The 14,862-nt window shown below is 43.4% G+C and overlaps 1 protein-coding gene across 14 annotated transcripts in view; it reads right to left on the minus strand.

The window, feature by feature from the left end:
- Window positions 1-14,862, minus strand: part of LOC137803610 (pleckstrin homology domain-containing family A member 5-like) — a 76,207-nt gene that overhangs the window by 6,859 nt on the left and 54,486 nt on the right. For 6 of the 14 annotated variants that reach the window (XM_068602228.1, XM_068602227.1, XM_068602226.1 and 3 more), the window contains 13 exons: window positions 13,140-13,255; window positions 11,172-11,678; window positions 9,276-9,759; window positions 8,781-8,864; window positions 7,933-8,052; window positions 6,888-6,941; window positions 5,938-6,018; window positions 3,525-3,587; window positions 3,357-3,437; window positions 2,289-2,438; window positions 2,056-2,157; window positions 1,288-1,443; window positions 558-713 (listed from right to left, as the gene is read on the minus strand). In XM_068602228.1, coding sequence (XP_068458329.1) covers window positions 558-713; window positions 1,288-1,443; window positions 2,056-2,157; window positions 2,289-2,438; window positions 3,357-3,437; window positions 3,525-3,587; window positions 5,938-6,018; window positions 6,888-6,941; window positions 7,933-8,052; window positions 8,781-8,864; window positions 9,276-9,759; window positions 11,172-11,678; window positions 13,140-13,255 — 2,154 coding nt within the window. Of the gene's footprint in view, window positions 1-557; window positions 714-1,287; window positions 1,444-2,055; window positions 2,158-2,288; window positions 2,439-3,356; window positions 3,438-3,524; window positions 3,588-5,937; window positions 6,019-6,887; window positions 6,942-7,932; window positions 8,053-8,780; window positions 8,865-9,275; window positions 9,760-11,171; window positions 11,679-13,139; window positions 13,301-13,580; window positions 14,852-14,862 lie in introns of those variants that run through there. The other 8 variants (XM_068602232.1, XM_068602231.1, XM_068602239.1 and 5 more) reach the window with 6 other exon arrangements.

Here is a 14,862-nt window from a genome sequence, read left to right on the forward strand (position 1 = left end):
GAGAAGGAAATAACAAGTTCAACACACATACACACACATTGATTTATAGTCGTGATTCATTTATAGTCATGGAGAGTTTGGCTCCAAAGTAGGATTTTTAAAATTTGACAATAATTGCCATTTTCTCTTGCAGAATGAATTCAGAGATGGTGGCAAACAGACAAAATGAGTCAATCTCAATCTCAAAACAGGAATGTGGACAGCTTGAAGAAAAACTCTCCATGTTGTTTGAGTATGACACACAAGTAGGCAGCAGTCACAGTCTGCAACCCAAGGACAGAACACAGCAAAATGGAACAAAATCACTGCTTTTCAACACACAGAGTCACAGAAAAGGAAAACAAGGCAATTCAACTTAAAAGAGGGAGAAAAAAAAAGACACATGAGTTTCATCCAATTAACTGAAAACATAACAGAATGGAAGTATGAAAGAAACTGAAAAAAAGGAAATGTCGGTCAAAATGAAAGTGGGACACCATCACAGCGAGCAATGACGTGTGATGACACAGATGAGGGCAGGCTCAACCGTGATGAGGTTGACGAGTCAACGAGCTTACGCTGTGCGTGCCATTCCTGTGGCTGGCCTTCCTGTCCTCCGGCCTGTGAAGTGATGAAGGGCGCACACCAGCATGAGAGGGCAAAGGGGGCACGTTGGGGGGGTTGGGCTCATAGGACTGGGGGAGGGGTGGCCGTGGGGGTACGGAGTCGTCCTCCTGGAGATTGTACAGTGCATGACAGGACAGCAAGCAAAGTGACACATGGCGCCACCACGCACGCTCAGGGCAACCGCCATCTGGTACAGAGTAGCTCTGGACCACAGGATGGGCAACCCAGCTGATTAGCCAGAGAGAAAGCGCCACAAGCTGTTACAGGGCGACTGACATGTCCACTCAGAGACCACCAGCATGAGCAGGGCTGGCAGGTTGATGCCTCAGCTTAAATTGTGTCATTTTGTTCAGCTTCAACGACGGATTTTTTTCCTGATCGAATAACTTTTTCACAATAATAGATTCATTGTTTAGTCAATAACATATCAGAAACAAACTGTTCCTTACCATGGTGTCCAAAACCCAAAGATATTTATAATACGATTGTATTCAAAAAGATAAAAAAGAAACAAAACATACATAAGAAGGAAGCAAATTGTTTCTTCATAAATGACAAACACTGTTAACTGATGTCCAACATTGTTGTCGATTAATTTTCCGTCGATCAATTATTCCTTTAAATGCTTCATTGTTTCGGTGCAGAATTGTATGAACATGTCTATTAGCGGCGGTGCCTCACCTCGTTTTTATAATGGCTGATGTTGGTATGGGCCCCATACAAGCTCATACCGTCAGCAATTCTCTGAGCTTTATTTTTATTGAGGGCCTCCATCACATCTTGAATCCTCCACAGTTCTTTCTGGATGCGGACATGCTGCTGGCTGGGAGGCTCCGTCTGAGTGAACACACACACACGACACAAATTATTACCTGAAGATTACCTTGGTGTTCTGAACACAGGGGGAAGCAGAAGAGCAAGAGAAACTGATGTGTAATTATCTCCTCACTGATGGCAGGTATGTCTGAGAGTGAAGGGCACTCAAGAAATGGATGTTCAGGCTCCCTGCAGGCCCCAACTTCTCTACTCTGAATTAGCTTGGACTCCGACACAAGCTCAACCAGGAATCGCTGCTTGAACAGTTTCTCCCCGTCTCTACACGTCTTCCGTGATGGAGGATAAGATAAAAGACAGACTTAATTAAGACCTGCTCTATCGTTGCAACAGTCATTAATCACCAACTATGTTGCTTTGATCTCTCGGTTACCTCCCTTCACGCTGCTGCTAAGGGCACTGGAGCACAGACACCTTCTTTACTTTTCCCCAAAGTCTACAAAAAGGATGACAAGGTATTCAAGGGAATCTGCCACAAATTCAGCTTCTTTTTTTTTAAAGATTTGCAGTTTATGTCCCATAACCAAGGTCTGACTAGTATGCCATGCCAGTTTTAGACAGCACAAGCAGTGCGAGATTAAAGCAGCGCAGCTTCAGGCTGGAGAATGATCCTACCTGAGGGCTTCCCAGCGCTTCAAGCTGTTCCAGGAGGTTGTTCTTAGCAAGAGTCACATCTCCTTCCAGCTTCTCATACTCCCTCCATGACTGCTCCAACTCCTGGTTTGACAGAGATACACTTTGTGAATGACAAAAGAAAAAAAAAAATCTAACCTTGATAGCACTCCTGAAGAAAGAGATCTTCAGGGTCCAGTCGCGGTGTGCGCGAGCGCGTGCACGGTATGACTTACAGCTGCAATTCTGGAGAGCTCTCTGCAGGTGCCGAGCAGGCCGCTCTGCAGCAAGTCGCTCTGCTGGATAACGCTCTGCATGTCAGCAGGGTTATCAGAGCCCATCTCTATCTCCTGGCTGGCTGAAAGCAGAGCCGTCTCCAGGGTGTGCTGAGGGAACACGCAACACAGCGATCAGCAAACTTTAGTCATATGGATGGTTTAAGCCACTCTCTTTTAAGGCCCGTGGGCCCGGTTTTTAACTCACATACTTCTGGCAAAGTTAAAATAAAGAGAGCGAGATGTCTACCAGTAACTTGTTTTCTTTATTGGTAAAACTGTGTGTTATTTGTGTTATCAAGCGATTGCTGATGAAAAATTAATGACAAATACCCATCAGTGAAAAAAATAATAGGCAAAACTCTCGCAGCTATTGTTGAGTATTTCAATTGAGCAATTACTAAATTCAAGAATTCATTACCCGAACTTTCAATTTATTGTCAAAACAAGCCAATCATTTCAGAAAAATAATTACATTCCATTATGTTTATTTAGTTTTTGGGCATGGAGATATCGACTTCAAATTGTCGACAGAATGCGCTACATTTTAAACTTTATTCCCTTATCTCATAAAACAAATAAAACCATGTATGCAAAAAAAATTGCAGTTTGCATAAGTGACTCGAGTTAGGTACGGTGAATAATAAACAGTGCATTACTGTTGTTGCAGTACTGTTGTTGCAGTGTGTGTTTATTCTTCTCTCTCTGCAACAAAGTTGCACAGCAACATTCTGCTGACAGCGGACAGCCAGAAACGCTAATCATAACGTGGCTATGAAATCCTTGCAAGCCCGACAAGTCTTGCAAGTTGATGACAGTAGCTTGGCTATAAATATACATTATAAAAAATATAATAGGCTTTTTTGTCTCTGTGTTCATACAAACTTAAGCTTTTCTTAGACTTTTTTTTCTTATACTAAACAGAGTATAAATAGCATAGTTTTTGTTTTTTTTGCACCACACTCCTGTAAGCATTTCCAACAGTGTTTAGTAATCAGGCGTGATGACAGATGTGCAGTGTTTAGTCACCTTCTCTCTGTACAACTGCTGAAGTTTGTCCTCCTGTGTCCTCACCACTTTATCCTGCTCGCACAACCTGCTAAGTTTGGCCTGAAGAGAAAGCAATAGAGACGTGTGACCCATCATGTACAATAAAGTGGTATTGAGCGTCACGTGATAGCTCGACACTGTACTTACATCAATGTCGACTTCTTCTGGCACACATGTATAGGCGTGGTCCCTGTACTCTTCTGGACTCAGCTGTGAAGACAGAAAGGACTTTAGACAGAGACACCAAACATGCACATACACATTAGAATCTGGAGATCTAATGCAGTGTCATGACGAGGCTCTCTCACTGAGCCGCGGGGTGTTGTCCTCGGGCGGAAACTCATATTTTACTGAATCAGACAACCTAAGTGAACAAACCAACAGTGAGAGGGCAGCTAGTCTAAACATAGTGTGCTCTCGGATGGTTACCCACAGTTGTTTATCTCCGTCGGCACAATGCAGTGGTTTTATTGGAAATGAAAGGGGGAAGGCACGTATAACAATCTTGCTTACTGAACCCTCGAGTCGGCGCATAAAGTGCATCCACCAAGTGTGTGTTTTTCTCCAGCACGTTTTCTGCAGCTATCGGTCCAAAGACTGTTTGGTAGCCGTGGTCAACTTAGTGTGTGTTGTATCTAGCTACGTTTAAAAAAAAACAAAAAAAAACAACCACATCCTTCTCTCTACTTGTATTAATACCACTCATCTACTCATTTTGAAGAAGCGAAAAGGCACAGTGGTCAAGTGGGAAATTATTTCAACTGCATTGGATCCCATGTTTCCAGAAAATCAATTCTTCACATAATGTTTCATCATTCATTCACTCTTCAATCAATACATGTGCTCCATAAATATTAGGACAGTGAGCCATTTCTGTGTTGTTCTGTGTACTCACATTGGATATTAATCAAATTAATAAAAATAAAATCACACATTCAGTAATCATATTTTATATTTGGTTTTAAATAATGTGCAGCCAATGCTTGGCTAGTCTACAAACTACAGACATCAGCAGACATTTTTAATTTTCCCTCAGACGCTCTGCCAGACTTGAACTACAGCCATTTTCCCCATTTTCTTTTTTTTGGGGATGGCTTTTTGCTTTAAGGTTGGTCTTCAGCAAGTAATCACATTGCATTTTAGATCCCATGTTTGTTTGACCCAAAAGTCAGTGGCGGTTTTGTCATACAGTATGTTTTGATAATTTACCCTGCACTTACCTAAAAAAGCCTTAACTTGTACAGTCAGCACTTGAACTTCAGAGACAATATCACATTTCAAATCTAATGACCTGGTCTACAGAGCCAAAACAACGACAAAAATGACTCACGGTCCAAATGGTTCGAGACTCCACTGGATATTCATGTCCCACACTCACACCTGCACTCTTTCACACACATTTTTCTTGACACCTCTTTCCTCAGCAGAACCACACAGGACAGTTAAAGCAGGTGGGACCTGAGGTCCACATGGCATTCCACACAGAAACATGCAGACTCTCCCACAGCGCGGGGGCTTCACTGTGGTGTGGATTATGAGTGACATGGGCAGGGGGAGGAGGAAGACAGATTTCTGGCAGCTGAACGGGAGGGAATGCAGCTGTTGCCAGATAGGGGGGCGAGGTGTCTTCGGCGGCACTTTTACGCCGCAAGAGGCGGTCACAAAAGTGGCAAAGTGATGTCATAGCCATCGTCACACGCAAGCGGGCCCTCTTTCACCTTTCCACCGGCAGAACAACAAGAGGGGGGTGGGAGGGAAGTAATGCAGACAGCTAAAAGGGAAGAGAACATTCAGCAACAAGACATCAGTTTGTATCTTCATCATCACCCACTGGCAATACAGGTGTACTGTATTCCACAGAAGATACTGTATACCCAGTTTAAGACAACACAAAATAACACTCCAAATTAACTGTAAACAGAGTATAACTTTGGTGGGGATATTGGTTAGAGGATAGTGGGATGTTATTGTGTTCTACTGCGAGTGAAAATCAATCTACGTTACTGCACCTGTGCTACGCCATTAAAACAATCCCCTTCAGTCCCTTTTTTCACAGTAAGATAACAGTATCTGGTAATGCGCTGGACTCAGAAGTGACATGTCTGACAACACAGAATTAAGTAACACTAATTAGAGTCCCCTTGCCAAATCCAGGCGGCTCGTTTAATGAGAGGGAAAGCATTCTACAAGGGGTTATGAAACATCCCACGCTAACCTTCAATGTTTAGGGCTTGAGGCTTTGCTAGCTAAGAGAGCTTTAGCTTTTGTCGCTCTGGGAAGTTTGTGTAAACACTCAGCGAGCAAAGAGGGGACTTAACTGAACAGTGAGGTAAACGCATCAGACTACAAGTCATGCCCATCTTGGGATGACTTGTCAGAACAAGAGAACAGTCAAAAGCAATGGATGAGGAGGTGCTGGCGATACAGACAATACAGGGAGAGACTAGTCTCAAGATGCCATGAGGACTTCGACACCGAAGGAGGAGCATTGCAAAACAGACCAAAATAACAACAGCGACTGGTGAGGATGAGGAGGAGCAAAGCCTTCGGCTGGCCTTACTTGATGGTAAAGTTGAGGCCTTGGGGCAGAGTTCTCAATCAAAGTGTGAGTCATGACGATTAAAGGGTCATTTTCCTTCATCTAGTCCAGTGTGGAGAGGAGCGATATAGCAAGTGTCAGTTTATAGCAGCTTCACTTCAGAGTAACACCGACAACGTTGCCACAACTCTCTCTCACTCACACTCTCGCTCTCTCTCTCTCTCTCGCTCTCTCTCTCTCATGAAGCAGACTCAAACAGGGAAAGAGGTAACAAGAAGCAGTAAGAGACGCTCACAAACAAGACATTGTAATGTGAAGCTCTAAAATGCTTACGTGGCAGTAGATGGTAAATACTTTCAGAGTGAAGAGCAAAATTACACAATCCTCAATGGTTACACAAATCTGAAGCAAACTCATTTAAATATGACATTTACAACACAATCAGACAGGTGGTATTGGGCCTCTGTGTACTATATACGCAATGTTTATAATCACTCAAAGTCTCAAAGCACTTCAGAGCAATAAAATAACCGCAGATACAATTTCTTTGCAGGCCCCTAACGGTTCACTGACATGATACACACATCCCTAGATGCGCTGTAAATGGATAACATGAAGCTTGGTCACATCTCTAAACTATAGAAAATAGAAGGATACCCAGATATTCAGTTCATATAGCTGACCATGAGGTTAGGCTACGTAGTCAGACTAATGAATTAATAAATAGGCCCATCCAGGGACGGGCAATGCAAACGAGCTTTGGGCTACAAACACTGTGGTATGCAATGTTGGTCCATGCTACCTAGTAGAACATTAAATAAGATAGAATAAGATGAGCAAACAGAGCATCAAACAGGAAATCAACGGCTTTTTCAGCAGACTGTACTGTTTAATACAAAAATAGCAAAGCATTAAATGTTCAATTCAGTTCATGACAGGAGACAGGGCCATGCAGTCATGCATTACCCCACCTGATTGTCCAAATACATGAGGTTCCTTTGGAGGTGATGGGAGAGAATGTCGTTCTAACGTCAGCAGCAAAAAGGAGAGGAAATAAAACGCAACAAGAGAGTGAGACAAAAGAAAAGGACGTTACAGTCTTTCTCTGATGCTCTCTCTCTCTCTCACACAAACACACAAGTATGTACAGTGTGCCCAAATATGAACAAACAGAAAGGAAGGCAGGACAAAGTCAAGGTGAAGAAATCAGGTGGCAGGTGTACTATATAAATTAACAGAGTGGGTGCACTATGGGAAATGAAAGACTCGAGCTCCATAATGACCAACGTGTGCAGTTGTGTACAGACACAATGCAGGTAAACGATAACCTTCATTGACGTCACTTAAACTGGATGAGAGTATCTTAATACTAAACCTATGAAACTACATCAGGTTGGGCTACAATCATTACTCGGAGACAAGATTAATTATAAACCTAAATGCCTCAAACACCACTTTCCACCACCTCAGGCCTGGTTGACCCACATCAGCAACAGTCAAATCTTACTGACGTCTTAGGGCAGAGTTGAAATGCAAAAATCCTGATTTAACATTTACGTATGCCAGTGGCCTGAACCTCCTTAGCCGGTCACTTTTTAAGCTCACCATTGGCTTTGAGTTTCATTTCCGGCTACCATCAGCGTGGACTATTTAGAGAAGTAAAATGACTCAACCAACTGCTTGCTCAATTTGAAATGGATCAATTGAAATGATCTGATTAACTATATCATGTTGAATAAGATTATTTTTTCCCAGACATTTTGCATGTTTTGTGAAAAAGTCAAAAGCAAATTAGCTGTTACCTAAGTATGATGAAGGGAAAGCTTCTAGGCAAAGAAAAGTCCTTTGTGGAGAAAATGCCGACTGCAGCACCTTTTCTCATTAAACCAGCCAGGTGTGAAGACCAAAAAAAAAAAAAAAACCTCTAGATCGAGATGGATGATGGAAGTGGTTAAAGATGGCATACACACCCCACGCTAACACACAAGCCTGCAGGAGCATCTCTTGGGGCCTGACCTTTGGGTTGTCTCCATCCATGTTTAGTTGCATAAGCTGTGCTACAGTGTGCTCCCGGATACTGTTTAGCTCTGCCTGCTGCCGCCGCAGCTTTATCAGCAGCAGAGTCAGTTCCTCAGGCTGCGAGGAAGGGAGGGATGGAGGGAGGGAGGCAGGGAAATACAGCCACAGTGAAACAGGGACACACCGCAAAGGGAGTAGGAGAGGAAAAGAGAGAAAGACACCAGGACAAGGAGATTTAGACATCAGGCTCTCAATAGGTGAATAGTTGCTCCATCTAGTTTTCCATGCAGCTCAGGACCGTGAGATTAACCAAGGTGCAATCGCTTTCAGCAGCATGCAAATTCAACACGTCCACTCAAGACACAAGAGCAGTTTAGCATTCATTACAGAATCCAGTTCACACTTTACAAGCTCCAAGAGGACATAGCACTGTGTACGGCTTTGACATAAATTCCTGATCTGGCTTAGAAAGATGGGAGTGACGGCAGTTTTTGAGTCTCAACTCATGTGAAGCGAGTCAAAGGAACTCCTGAAGTGAGCATACCCTAAATCCGACCACTTGGAACATACATCTGAGTTCTGCCTAAATCTGTCTCCAAAGATTCTGTCACAACGTCTTCTTGGAAGGGAATAAAGGACGGCAAAAAGGGAGAGGGAGAGCGGGAGGGTAGGTGGTGTGTTAAAAATAGCCTTGTATTTCATGTAAGAAGTCCAATTAAACCCAAATGAATAACTGTGTGCTCTATGTATTTATTCAAGCGTGAAATTACTGGGCGGTGCATTACATAAATTCAGTTAGAGGACAGTGATGGACACAGAAGGGGACAACGTGGATAAGAACGTACTGTTTTGCCTTGGAGAGACTGGGCATTGATGGTCTGGACTGGGATCCCTGCTGGCATCGACCTCCTATCAGGTGTGTAGGCATACTGCGCGGCACAATGAATTAAAAACAAAAGCAGCATTTGAAATACCTTTTGACCTCTGAGAACACTATATGTAACAAAGTCAGCTCAAACACTCTAAAAGCTAATAAATGGACATTTTACAGTGGAATTTTTTTCTTACATACCAAAATAACATTTAAAAAAAAATCGTAAGCACATTTTTTTTCTCCCAGGAAACGATTATCCAAAGTACTTGCTGTCAGTTTTTCAAAAGACTGTTTCTGAAGTAAATGGAAACTGATAGAAACATTTTCCAGCGTAATCTGACAGTAATTGTGGAAGGCCATTTTATTTTTTATTTTTTAATATATTTGTTAAAGATCTGCAGAACTAGACACCACTAAACACCACTAAATTGGAAAACATGTTCATGTTAGTTGCTCCTTAACTGACCTTGTTGAGTTGTGGCCTGTGCCGTCTGTCAATGCTCACGTCTCCTCTGTAAATGGGAGAGGACACCTCTGAGCGGGCGCTGTTCATGTTGTAGGATCGCATCGGAGAGTAGCCCCCATACATGGACAGGGAGCCGTGGGAGGGCGACGGGGGGATGGAGTGGCTTGGTGCGGCATGATCCGACAGGTTGATCATGGTTTTGGGACTGGCCATATTGCTGTAGAGCCCCGGCGGCCTGGGGGTGTAGGCCTGTCTCTGCTGCCACTCAAACAACTGCCACATGGTGTCGTCGCGCATGGAGCGACGCTTGTCGACTGACGAGGGACCCAGGGCCTGGTCGTACAACGAAGGCGACATGCTGCAGATGCTGTCCCTCTGTGCCATGCTATTCCTGGGCATGCTGCAGTAGCCGTCGCCATAATGAGGCATGTATGGCACCCGATGGCTCGGCATGTTTCGAGGCAGCGTCTGGTATGACGTGATGCTGTGGGGGGGAAGACAAACTCTTTGACTATGTCCATTTACTTAGTACCATTTACACATTATTAATATTAACGCAGATAAGTAGCAGAGATACTTATATCACATGTCGCGCAGTATCTACTTTCATATATAGATATCTTTATTAGGAAATTGCCATCAGCCATCAAAGGAGGTCAAATTTAATAAGTCTACAATGACGTTATTATTTTATTTATTTATTTTCTTGTGTCATGAATAATAGGCTTCACATGGCAAGTTCAAAGTACAGAAGACATTTTCGTTGTCAAATAGAGTTTAATTATTTAGAATTTTTAAATAACACAAAACAAAATTATAACCCGCTAGCTACCACACTCATCAATAGCATTGTCATGTTAAGGTACAGCAAAAGGTTTGGACTTGCCTTTTAAAATCTTTGTGAACAAATTATCCCTTGCCAGTGATAACAAAGCTTTGAAAAGCTCCACTTCAACAGTGAGTTCAAAGTCAGTGCATCTGTCACCGAGAGAGCTTCCCGTTAAGACTAAACGTCTTTAAAACTCAATAGCATTCAAAATGAAACGGCTTGTGATACATGGAAACAAAGCATTATTCTGCAGAAGATGCATGTAGTGCGAACAGAGTGCTGAAAGACTTGAATGGCAAGATCTTAGAGAGGGAGTTTACACTCTTATCACGGGGGACCGCTACAGAAATAAGGAGCAAGGACTTTTATAAATTCATGCTTTGCTCAAAGCAAGTATGCACTTTTTTTTTACTGACACACTCAAGGAGTGAATGAAGGCAAAAAGGCCAAGGCTGTGTCAAACAAGCCAGGTGACGATAAACAGATGGAGAGACAGACACACTGACAGACGGGCAGACAGGCAAGCAGGCAGACAGGGAGAGAGGAAGATTAATTCCAACCAATTAAAAATGGGACTCTCACAGCAGGGCCGGTGGCAGGCAGTAACTCTGTCTACCAGCTCTGCTCAGCTATTGTTTATCACCAGTTCTACTTACCAGTACACTTTACAGTGGAATATCAAAGTGTTTAAATCGTGGCGAGGAGTGTGTGAATCCTCTGGCTTTAAACAAAAACGGCTTTTGAGAGAAACGGGACTAAGGAGCTTTGGGAAATTGGTAGTTTGCATATGTGCTGCATGTGGGCACTCAGATGCTGAAGGAAAATACCTCCTGTCTCATGATGTGGCTGAATCAAAATTTATAGACACATTTAGCAAAGCTCGCCCTTGTGTTGTCAAAGTAGGACAAGATTCGACTCTTGTGCAATAACCTAAAAAAACTTGTGCTGACATATTCTCCCCTTGGAGCACAAATAGTTTGATATTACACAATGAAACAAATGTGAACGATAAAGGTATTTTAGTTTTGTTTTTTCAAACCCTCAAAAGATAACATAATCAAGCCAACCTCCTGGTGTCCTCGTCCTGGTTACGTCCTCTCTGAGTACGGACCCAGTGCTCCAGCTGCTGCATGGAGCTGGTCCTGCTCAGGGTGCGGTCTGGCTCATGAGTGGGACTTTGCCGAGGAGGTCCTCTCGTCCCATCGGGTGGACAATGCTCTCCAGAGCCATTGACCTGGGGGTTGCGATGTGACCCGTCTATTTCTGCCGGAGTCTGCGGCGAGGCAATGTTGGCCTTGACGGCTGCCGCCTCGGCCGGCTGCAGTTTGATACTGTTGATCTTGGTGAGTGGGCGCTCGCGCTCCACCCCATCCTTTGGGAAGCCGTAGCGTTCAGCTTCGTGCTGCTTCCTCTCTTCATCTGCCGCGGTGGTGGGGACTTCTGTGGTGCGCTCACGGTCAACCTCGCGGTTCAGTTGATTGTTCTGGATCTCAGGCTGGGTGAGGGGAGGCCTGTGGTTGGCCACATGATTTATCTCTTGTGGTCCACACTGCTCTACTTTTAGCCTGTCCAACCTGATAAAGACAAAAGAGGAGGCCTTATAACAAAAAACATCTGAGACCCTAAATTAGCTAAAGGCAATCAAGACACATAAGATCACCTGCGCAAAAGAGGAAAAGATGATAACTACATTAGACTGAATGGGAAGCTGGGATATTCATCTGCGTAACAGATCACCAGAAAAAGGCGATTGAGACATTGCAGACCTAATGCATTGCCTTTGTGAACCCTGCTAATGGAGCAATGAAACAAAAAGAAAGTGCAAAGAAAATGGGTGGAGGTGCACAATGTTTCCTCCAGCTGTCAGAGGAGGCCAGGCCTGTGAAAGGAAATCAGATATCTCCAATAAAACTTTGCCTCTCATGGGGCCTGTCACAAAGGTGCTGCTCAGACTCCGGTAATCCATTGGAGCTCCCTCTCGCCTCCTCTCTAGAATACATATATACAGCTCCGTGGTCCTGAGGGAGGTCTCCGGAGGTAATTGACACCACTACTCCTTGGCCTCAGACGGACTCAAGGTCACAGCTTCAAAGTTTGGCAAATTCCCTTTAGCAGCATGGCTCGCTGGGTTAGCAATAGGAGGGGAAGAGGGGAGGCTTTCCTTCAGAGTTTCCACTTGTATCCTTTTAAATAGCAGCACTAGTCACGTAATGTCTATCCCAGCCATCTGCGGTAGGCTCCATCAGACCAGTAGAGCACACATTTGGCCCAAACAAAGGTCTGTGTGCATTTACTTATACTGTTAAAGAGATTTTGAAGAGACTGTAGAACAACTTAAAAGGGAAAGGTCTTTTGCTATAAGATCTTGTTATTTTAGACCACCTGAAAAAAATAGAAAGATATGAGAATACTGTCCATAGTATGTAATACACTAAATACTTTGAAATCAGGATAGCCTATAGTCAAGATAGACATTGCCATGTTGTTACACTACTGCCTTATAGCAGCATCACACTGTCCTTTTGCTATTCAGTGAATTTCAGGCACTACTGCTCTGTGTAATTACAAAGCACTTTGCCACTACGCCTCTGCTCAACCATGTAAAAGGAGGGCATTAGACAGGCGGGCTGCCAAATGACAGACATTTAACACAGTTTAAAAAATAAGGGGAAAAAAAATATCCTGATGAGTCACTGATCCGCTTCAACCAGCGCAGCTGTGCACAACATCAGATCAACCAGCACCACGCATTCACAAAAGACTTTACTTTGTAATAAACTAAAAATAGTTAAAGACAGTGCAGAAATGTCAAAACTGGGTACAAGCCTAAATTAAAAAGCTTTATTTAAAAGCTCTTGCTTACAGCACAAATGAAAAAAATAAAATAAAATCTGGATTGAGAATCAAACTAAGGAACTAAGTTTAACAGCGTGCCTTCGAATGCCATTTTAAAATGTCTTTCTCTTCACTCAAAAGTGACAACCCACTGTTAATCTCTGCATAGAGGACTGTAATAGTGATCCTTTTTTACAAACCTTTTGACTGGCTCTGAATGCACAAGTGCAGCATCTGTCATCACTTTCATCCAAGCCTCCATCTCTTTAGCTGTGTCAGAGCAAAAATAGTACGTCCGCATGTTGGGATGCGTTATCTGTTGTGACAATGGACGGGAAAAGTGACACAAAGAGAAAGTTACCTGAAAGAGAGAGGAGAAAAGCATCAAGTCAACTGGGATTTTTCACACTTAAAACACTTACTGGTGACCCATGTTTGCCTTTATGTAGGTCTATCACTAAATATGTATTATGTAGAGCAGTCGAGGCACTTTGTGAGGCAACAATCACTTTTCATGCAGGTCATGTGATGGCTGTGGGCATTTGTATTATCTCCATACGTCAATCAAACAACGAGTAACTGGAGTTTCATGCAGACCACTAATTAGGTGAGGATATCTGCCAGTATACTGTCGGACTTACCATGCAGTTCATTGTATGGCAGACACGTTGTTCATCAGTTGCTCTATTCCCTTGCAGTGAACAAACACATTTATTGTTAAAGCCAGACACAGAGGGGAAAAACAGAGTGTTTAGTGAACAACCTCAATATCCTGTTTACCAATGTCTGAAAAACTAAAAAAGCACAGTCAGTGCTCCAATTACATCAGAATTAGCTTGGGGAATAAGGAACGTTTAATGGCATGGCCATTGAAGAGACAGGAAGAGTTGAAAGTGAAAAATATGCAGTCAAAAAGTCAAATCAATGTAAACTGAAGAGGTCGTGGCTTGCTCTCATGTTTTTCACTTTACCTCAACTTTCTCTCTCTTTCGGCCCGAGTCTAAGTCGGAAAAGGAGTGGGCTGTGTGGTTGGAGAGGCCTTGAGCAGACTCCTGGGCGTCTGTGTTTGGCTGTACTTGGCGGGACAACTTTGTTGTCTCTTCGGGTTTATGAAGGACCCACAGTCAAATAGTGTACACACCACTGAACTCTCATAAAATATGCCTCTTGCGCTGTGACTTTAGGATTTCCGAGTCAACTTAGAAGTGCCTTCTTTACTTTCTTACTATGAGCAGTTGAAGTTTTGAAAAATGACATGCATTACTTCACTCTACAGGCATTTGGAAGTAACTACAAGGAACTTTAATGTTGCGTTAACAAACCAGAACCAGGTCTGATCTGCTCAGTCCTGGTTCTTCCATGCCTCCTTTCCCTCCAGTGGGGCCAGCAATATGGCCAGGGTCTCCAGCAGCACGGTGCCAGAGCTTGCTCCCAGTGGACCAGCAAGGCTGCTGCCTCTCTCCTCCGCCCACCAGAGCACCCGTCTGCAGGGTGGCGGCGGAGCCAGATCTGAGTCTGTCCATAGCAGCTGGTCGCTGCTGGAGGACCGGCTGAAGGCCCGGCTAGAGGACTTTCTGGTGAAGCTGCATAATTTCATCTGATTTTGCGCAGAAATCCGACCCGATGGCACCAGTGAGAAGCATTAAAAATAACTACATCGGAAAAAGTCTTCTAGCTGATGCGCCTTTTTAACTTATGTAGGTCATATAGAGGCATCAGCATTAATTTGAGACCGTTCCAAAACCAGTTAAAAGTTCTGCACAGTAACTTTTAAGTAAACAGAAAACATTTTTGAAGAAAACACTGGGGTTTAAGATCACTACCACCAAAAACTGTCTTCTAACTTTCAAACGGTATAAAGTACCTTTTGGGAGGTTTGTATGTTCATCATCTAATTTTATTAGAGCTGTAGGTCCAGTCTTA

This window comes from Clinocottus analis, unplaced genomic scaffold, assembly GCF_023055335.1.
Source record: "Clinocottus analis isolate CAN_PGR_092001 unplaced genomic scaffold, fCliAna1.0.p SCAF_6, whole genome shotgun sequence".
NCBI lineage: Eukaryota > Metazoa > Chordata > Actinopteri > Perciformes > Cottidae > Clinocottus > Clinocottus analis.